The 8,574-nt window shown below is 31.2% G+C and overlaps 2 protein-coding genes across 3 annotated transcripts; one reads left to right on the top strand and one right to left on the bottom strand.

Moving 5' to 3' along the window:
* Positions 1-1,724: 1,724 nt before the first annotated feature.
* LOC108480901 (zinc finger protein CONSTANS-LIKE 4) lies at positions 1,725-2,995 on the top strand. Its single transcript, XM_017784031.2, has 2 exons — positions 1,725-2,329; positions 2,539-2,995. Exons 1-2 carry the CDS (start codon positions 1,844-1,846, stop codon positions 2,803-2,805), a joined length of 753 nt encoding a protein of 250 aa, XP_017639520.1. The 5' UTR covers positions 1,725-1,843; the 3' UTR covers positions 2,806-2,995.
* A 1,018-nt stretch (positions 2,996-4,013) lies between these two features.
* Positions 4,014-6,920, bottom strand: LOC108483599 (universal stress protein PHOS32). Of its 2 annotated transcripts, none has more exons than XM_017787083.2 (3): positions 6,046-6,920; positions 4,348-4,388; positions 4,014-4,278 (listed from the first exon to the last, which is right to left on the bottom strand). In XM_017787083.2, the coding sequence occupies exons 1-2, from the start codon at positions 6,701-6,703 to the stop codon at positions 4,381-4,383; spliced, it is 666 nt and encodes a 221-aa protein (XP_017642572.1). In that variant the 5' UTR covers positions 6,704-6,920; the 3' UTR covers positions 4,014-4,278; positions 4,348-4,380. The 2 variants fall into 2 exon arrangements, with proteins under 2 accessions (XP_017642572.1, XP_017642571.1); XM_017787082.2 differs by having other exon boundaries at positions 4,014-4,269; positions 6,046-6,918.
* Positions 6,921-8,574: the final 1,654 nt, after the last annotated feature.

Genomic DNA, 8,574 nt, shown 5'->3' on the forward strand with positions numbered 1-8,574 from the left:
AGGTGGTCATCACGTGGGTCGTGGCCACACTCATGGTCTGGATTCGTCCGCGTGGGATAGATTTGGAGAACCGCCACTTCATTCCAATCTTCAATCCTCTAGTTTTTAAAAATATATTTCATCGACCAAAGTCTTCCACGTGGCACCCAATCAACTTCTACCCAGCTCGGTCTCCTCCTCTGTACACATCACCCCAATCTCTCAAATTCCTTATTTTTTGCATAATTTTTTTTAGGTTAAAATCTGATATAGGTATATGTATTCTTTATAAATTTAGAATTTAGTCTTTTATTTTAATTTTTAAGAATTTAACCCTTCTTTTTTATTTTAAATTTAGGTAAATTATTAACACTGTTATTTTTATTAAATTTATTAATGTGATATTTTAAAATAAAAAATATTTATTTGGCAACAATATTACTAAAATGATATTATAATAAACTTAAATTTAATAAAATAATTTTAATAATGTTAATATTTTGACTTGAATTTTAAAATCTTAAAAGTAGAAAGATTAAATTTTAAAAATACAAGTATAAAGACTAAATTTTAAATTTACAAAATGAACAAAAATTACAGACATATTTTAACTTTTTGTTTAAAACTAAAATCAAATTAAATTGAGTTGATAAATGAAAACAAACACCTCTTGAATTATGCTAATTTTCTTTAATTTGATGCATAAACTTTTTTTCTTGTTATAACAGTACCTAAATTATGGTTCGTTACATATTTTATTCCAAAAGTTAACAACCATTTAGAAAAATTCCTCCACTTGCCACGTACCTCATTTGAATTATTTCCTCAAAATATTTTTTAATTTCGAGAACTAGTTGAAAATATGTGAAGAAAATAAAAAACAATTAAATTTAATAAAATTAATAGGGTAAATTAATTTGTTTTTACTCCAAAGAAAATTACCCCATTCTTTTCAACGAAACCCGCTGAAAAATGTTCCTTCATCTAAATCATCTTATTCTCTTGAACGATTTCAGGAAACTCCCAGTTCTGAATTAGCCTTTTTTGTGAGTTCTTCTGATTTCACCAAAACCCATTGTTGATTCAAACCCTAAACCCTAAGTAATCTTATATTGGTTTCTTTATTACTGCATGCCAGACGAATATATGCAGGCCCTGCTTCATCAATACGAGTGCAGTGAACTAATGAGCCACCAACAAAATATACAGGTACAAAAATCGCAAACCCTAAACTATAAATTCTTAATCATAGGGAGACGGAAGGCTAAAACCTATATTGGCTTTTTACTTTGATGGTTATAAAACACCTTTTTTTCAATTTTACAGATACAATATTGTTATTTACTAATTTTTAAAAATATTTTACCAATCTTTTAAAATATTTTACAGAGTACGTGATAAGATATGATTGGTTGATTTTTTTATTAATGACAGTAAATATATTAAATATCAGTTATGATAAAAATAAAAGTTTTAAGTATCAACTTTAAAAATTAGTATGACTTTAATATTTAATGGTTTAAGTATTTTACAAATCCAAAATAAAAGTTGTTATCAATTTTATTTAACATAAATTTTTTATACAATACTTAAAATATTTATAATAAAAATATAAATGTGAATTGAGTTAAAAGACAATTATTAAATTACTTATTAGCATTGAAGATTAGTTTAGGTATATTGGATATTAGGTATTTAGGTTACGCCTACAAAACTGAAATTACAAAACTATCCTTTACGCGTTTTAAATAGTAAAAAAGTTAAAAGATGATTCGATGGTTTTGGATTTCGTACTTTGGTTTCAGTTTATATTAACTTTTTCAAGGAGAGGAGCTTATCTTCTAAAAGAAGAAGAAGAGAAAAAATGAAGAAATGTGAACTATGCAGAGGGATAGCTCGAATGCACTGCGAATCGGATCAGGCAAACCTATGTTGGGACTGCGACGTCAAGGTTCATGAAGCTAACTTTCTTGTAGCTAAGCACACCCGAACCCTCCTCTGCCATGTTTGTCAAAACCCAACTCCATGGCTCGCCTCTGGTCAACACCTCAGCCCTGCTGTCTCCGTTTGCGAGTCATGTGTAGCCAACAAAAATACTACTTGCCAAATGACGACGGAGCAGGAGGAGTCATCGGAGGGAGAGTATGAGGATGAAGAAGAAGATTATGACGACGATGATGATGAAGGAGAAGGAGGGGAAGAGGAAGATGATGCTGAAAATCAAGTGGTTCCATGGTCAGAGGTTTCTTCTTCTTTCACGATGTCAAAGCCGGCGGCTAGCTCAGATTCTTTAAGTAGCAGTGAAGGCGGCTCGAAGAGGATGAGAGAAAGTCCTAGTTTTTGTTCTGAGGTAAGTTTTTTCAATTATATTTTGCTTTCTTTTTTCTTACCATTTGATAATCCGAATAAAATTTTCTATCATTTGTGAAATTTAGAATCTGGGTATTTCAGTGTTTGAGTTAAAATTTAAATTTTCTTTTCTTTCTGTGATGCATTTTCTAAGAAACCAAACAAGGTCTTTTTTCCTTTTTTTGACCATAGGGAAATTGTCTTATGTAGGATGAGATTGGGTGCTCCTCATCTCATGTAGGATCATCCAATGGAGAAGCATCATCATCAATGAGCTCAACAAGATTATTCAAGCTACCAAGATTAGCTGAAGGTAATCATTCGGCTAGAAATCAAGATCATGATGACTCAGAGTCGGGATCAACGGCTATCATCAGCTCTTTAAAAAGACTGCAAAAACACATGATCACCAATGATGATGATGCATCAACTATAATCAGTGGGATCTGCAGGTTGAGCCGAGATCAGAGCCGTTAGATTTCACTTACCTCTAATTCTCTCATTATATATCCTAACTTGCACAATACAAAAAAAAATTTCCCTTTTTCTTTTGGAAAATGTTTCAATTTTATGACAGAAAATAATTTATTTTCCTTCTTTGGTTTGTGGTGCCTATTTCTTCATTGTTGAAATTTATCGAATTTTAATATAATAATTATTTTATAAACATTAGTTAATTTAATTTTTAATCAATAGTTTGTTTATCTATAAATCTATAGTTGCATGATGTTCAAATGCAAGGCACAACGTCCATTGATGTCAACAAAATACCCAACCAAAAAAAAAAAAAAAAAAAATGGGTAAAGTATATATGGATCCAAAATGGCATTTTATGACTTTTTCTTTAAAAATAAAATGGCAAAATGTCTCCCGTAGTTGCAATCTTTTTGTATTTTGAATAATTAATTACAAATTAGGGAATCATAAATTTTACATTTCAATCATAGATTTAGGGTTGGGTTTGATTTCTAATTTTATATATTTTTAAATGTATTATGTTGTAATTTCTTTTATCAAAAAGAAAAAGAAAAAGAGTAAACAATTGGTATTTTAAATTGTGTATGAATTTTTGAAATGCCAGAAACATCTAATTATATAGTATGAAATATATTTTATAATGAAAGAAAACATTTGAGTTGAAATTTTGATTGTGGAACTTGTGGCTAATTGTAACATTGAGCATGGTGGATATAATTTAAGGATTAAAAAAAAAAAAAAAAAAAGAGGTACTCAAGTTGCACAACTAGTCAATGTGGATTAACTTCAATCATTACATGTCCTTTTCTTTTATCCATTTAATGATATAGCAAAGAATCCATTTTCTTAATCGAATTAAACGGTCATTTTTATCGATAATTAAACCAGTTTTTTTCTTAATTTTTTACATAATTTATTTAATTAAACCCAACGTGAATTCACTAATAATGTTTAAAGATGAGTATATATTGACCTTTCCTTTATCTCAAAGACCACTTGAGCAAATACTTGTATTAGTTATTAAAAGCTAATCAATAGATTACTTATAATAATATAAATACTAAAATATAATAATTTATAGTTTCATATCATACCAAAAACAATTACAAAAACCCAAACCATTGAATTTAAGCGGAAGGTCATGGAATATAATTCATATTTTCTCTGCTCTATGGCACTCAAAGCAAACACATACAGCTCATAAAAACTAAAACCAAATGTTGACCGTATCTATTTATCTCATAGTATATCAAATTACAGTAAAAACACAACATCCTTAAAGAGTTGAGTCACATAAAAATGTAATCAAGAAACCTCATTAACCATACAACATCATCATCGTTAAGAGTTTATATAAAGAGCAGATGAAAGGAGGGAAAAAAAAAAAAAAAACCCTTGGTTCAATTCCAGTTTAACCATGAACTGCTAGACATTTTCACGACTTCTTTTCATTCCGGCTAGTTCCTAGCATTGCTACAATAAGTTAGAAACGATAAACGGGTAAAAGAATGACAAATATAACTTAAGCATGAAGATACAAACCTGGTACTCTGATAAGATTAAGCTGAAATTACCCTAAGCATCTGCCATGAAAGAATGCATCAAACACTAATGTCAATTTCAAAGAATTGGGGTAAGTTAATAATTCAGCAGCTCACACAAATTTCATATGTGAAGCAAAATGTCCACGAAAGAAACTCGGCAAAGCTGTGCTACTTAAACATGCTATTGGATGCTACAACAGGCAATCTCATGTTTCCACCAGGAAACCATACAGAGCGCAGAGATGTTTTTCTTTGCATGTCTTCTTATTCCATAAGTTGCAGAGTTTCACAAGCAATAGCCTAACCAAACAAATGAAGACAGAGAGAAGAAATGTGTATCGATTGATATGTATACGAATATAATAGCTAGGGATATCCTTTTAGCATCAAAAGTTTAACTTTTCCGCCATAATTTACTTCCCAAATCATATTAATCCAAACATTTCAACTACATCCCAACTGAAATAGATGTAACATCCAAAAAAATATGTTGTAAAGCAACATGTATTAAAACAAAAGTATGTTCTGGCAAACACTTAAAGTCCCTGAATATCAAGGGGGAAGCATGCTTTAACAAAAAAGTCCACATTACAAAGTACACCAACTCGATTTATCTCCCTATATTTTTCCAAATAAATATGTTTCCTAATTGCCATAAAAAAAGCTTCCTTTTAAGCTCCAATCAAATCATACAAGCCTCAAGCACTAGAAGTGCATGCATCAACTTGCTTCATCTTATGAGGGCAAACAACTGCTCAGAAATATCTTTCTAATATAATTTGACCATTTCCCATGATAAAAATGTCATTCATTCAAACCTCTAAGAGCAGGATAACTTGCCAGTTCATGTATTAATGAGGTTAAGAGATAGTAGAATATGCTCTCCACGTGTCTTGATCACATTTAGACAATGGTCTCTAGTCTACTATCAATCTAGCAGCAACCTCTATTATAGGTTCCAACATCAAGCACACAACACTACCCTGTGTTGTCCTCCTTATCAAAACATCATTTGCACTGCCTATCACCGGTCCCCATTTCAACTAGCTTCCAAAATTTAACAACATGCCATCCGGGACAGAGCTCAAAGCAAGGGAAGAGAAACTATTCCTATCAAGTGTTTACACATATTTAATTACCCTGGAACAATTGCTATCACATATCTTTACTATATATGAATTATGCCCAGCTACTCTTTATATTAACATATATTATCAGATTATTGCCACGCACACCTCGTGCCACTTGATGTTCTTATTAAATCATTAGTTCTGTTGTCCATTAACCACATCCTTATCTATGAACTCGCAATCTGAAACAATATTCGAAGGGATATAATATCCTATCCGCTCAACAATATATAAGCTACATGGACAGCTTCAAACTAATACATCTCTAACAAGCTGGATTAGCTATATGGATCGAGAAGAAAAGCTAAAATCATATGAATTAAACATCTAGACACAGCCAGGAAGCCAAATTTCAGTTATTCAAAACCAAAACGAACCAGCTATGTAGGACTGGCAGTATGGATCATTTGATGAGACTTTGCTACTATATTCTATTAATCAGTTCAGAGTATCATACTATAAAAACACATGAGCAATAGATTGTAACCCATCCAAATTAAGCATTGAAACAAGTAGAAAGATTCCAAACTTCCAACCAAAAAAGAGAAACCCAAAAAAGGATTAACCTTTGCCACCTTCCTCCTCCACCTCAGCCTCCTTAACAGTCACGACGGGATGGGCATTGCCGACATCTTTATCGTCAGGATACCTAACAACAACAACAGGACAAACACAGTGATGCACACAATAATCACTGACACTTCCCAACTTGCCATCACTCCCTCTTTTCTCAGCTCCAAATCCTCTACTCCCCATTATAACAGCACTCAACCCTAGCCTCTCCACCTCAAGACACAATCTTTCCCTCATATCATGATCTTTCACTATATGGATCTTAAAAGGAATCCCAGCTTCCTTCAAGGGTTTGGCCAAATCCGCCGCCTTAGACGCCGTGAAGGCATCGAAATCGTCTTCCAGTTTCTGCTGGGAATGTGGCGTTCCTGGGCTTTGTGGGATGTGGGGGAGAGGGCCCCAATCGGCTCCAAATAGTACGGAGGTTGGAGACACGTGGAGGAGGACGACAGCATCATCGGCTCGGATGTAGTTTTGGACGGCCCAACGGACGGCAAAAGCAGATTCATCAGAGAGATCAACGGCTACACCGATTTTACGGCGGGCACCGGCGGTGGGAGTAGCGGTGGAGGTGGGATGGTGAGGGGATGATGGGTGGTGGATCTTGATCGTTGGAAGCTGAGGGTGGTCACTGTTATCTGAGGGATTCATTTTCTTGGGGTTCCCTTGTTCTGGGTTTACCTTATAACAAAAAGGGAAATGAATTGAATGGGGTTTGAGTTGACAAGGGTTCCAGAGGTTGCTTAAGAAATGGGATTTGATGATGATGGTGATGATTTACAATGTAAAGTTTGGACTTTTACGTTTACTTCGACTTATCCCTTCAATTTCTAAACTTTTCTTCTCTCATTTTTAAATAGAATTAATTAATTGGAAATATAAATGCTTTTATAAAGCTAAATAATATTCTTTCCTACTTATGATTATGATAGTGTCACGAGTTAAGCTGTAAATTTCGTGAGTATTGCATAAAATGCGTTTCATACATATTTATTGATTAGATGGAATAATTTGATCCATAAAAGTTAGTCAGATTTGAAAAATAAGTGATGAAGTTTGTTTATTTGAAATTTTGATGGTCTAGTGAGATAATTGTGTAAAGTCAAGCAATACTTATCGCACATTGTTATTTTAATTATTTTATTTTTTTAAGTATTTTTTTGGCTTCAGTTGTTTCTACTAAATAAATTAGTGTTTTAGAGTAATTCTATGAAAATAAACATTTTGTGAGAGTTAAATTGACTTAAACATATTTAAAGCGAAGAAATCACCTAAAATCGTGCGAATTATAAGACTAAAATCTAGCCACATGACACTAAATTATATCACAAACTATGGGTCCTAAAATTTTCATAACCTTTTGAATTTATTCACCATTTAACTTTCAAATTATATTTATTTTTTACATTGCTATTTAATTTCTTTTTATCTCATATTCATATTTAAAGATTATTTTCATTATACATTTTATCTAAACTCAAATGATATTAAATAAAAGAATTGAGATCCAATAGAATTTCAACACCATACAATATCCTTCATGTCATAATAATTTGAGAGAATATAAATTTAAATATGAATTAAGTAAAAAAATACCAGCTAAATATAAATCGACCAACAAAATATAAATTAACCCATTTTATAATTTGATAATTATATTTTATTTTATTTTATTAAGAATCAAAATTTATTAATTTATTGGAAAGTGAAAAAAAAGAAAAGAAAAGTTAATGATCGAGAAGCAGGAACATTTATCACATTGAAATTTGGGATGTAGGTATTAGAATGTTGGGATTTGATTTTAGTTAAAAGTTTCAACGATTACCATGTATCATTATATATTATTTTTAATTAAATATTTCATAACATTTACTAATAATTATTCATATAATCCTTCCCGCCTTAAAATGAAAAAGTAAAAGGAAATAAATAATGTGAGTGCAACGCGAGTTGAAACCAAGATCAATGTAACGTAGTTAAGGATAAGTAAAATCTGATTTAATTTAAAAAATTCGATAAAGAATTTAAATTTTAAATTAAATGTTCGAGTTATTTCAGTTAATCAAGTTATTCGGATTAAATCGAATAAAAAATTAAATTTTTTGGTTTAACTCAAACGCGAATTACACAATTCGAGTTATCCGAAAGTTCAAATAATCAAAGGCAAAACTACGTCGTTTTGATAAATGTTTACCTTTTCTAAAGTTAAAAGTCAAAACTATTAAGTTAAAAGACAAAAATACATTGTTTTGATAAATATTTACTCATTAAGTTAAAATGTAAAATAATTATATTGTTTATGTAGTTAAATAATCTTATATATACTTCGTCTACTAGTTAAATAATCGGTCCATGTAAACGAAACATTGAGTATAAATAATATGATTCAAGTTAACTCAAAATTTTTTCACTCAATTCGATTCGATTCGAAAAAAATTCAAATTGAGTTCGGTTGCTAAAATATGATTCGTCAACTCGACTAACTCGAATTTTTTTTACTCAATTCAACTCGACTCGATCGA

This window comes from Gossypium arboreum, chromosome 1 (genome assembly GCF_025698485.1).
Source record: "Gossypium arboreum isolate Shixiya-1 chromosome 1, ASM2569848v2, whole genome shotgun sequence".
Classification (NCBI taxonomy): domain Eukaryota; kingdom Viridiplantae; phylum Streptophyta; class Magnoliopsida; order Malvales; family Malvaceae; genus Gossypium; species Gossypium arboreum.

Bases quoted from the DNA above. Each gene is read 5' to 3' on its own strand.
- LOC108480901 (XM_017784031.2), top strand. From the start codon at position 1,844: ATGAAGAAATGTGAACTATGCAGAGGGATAGCTCGAATGCACTGCGAA. The intron at 2,330-2,538 runs GTAAGTTTTTTC...TGTCTTATGTAG, and splicing joins GTCCTAGTTTTTGTTCTGAG to GATGAGATTGGGTGCTCCTC.
- LOC108483599 (XM_017787083.2), bottom strand. From the start codon at position 6,703: ATGAATCCCTCAGATAACAGTGACCACCCTCAGCTTCCAACGATCAAG.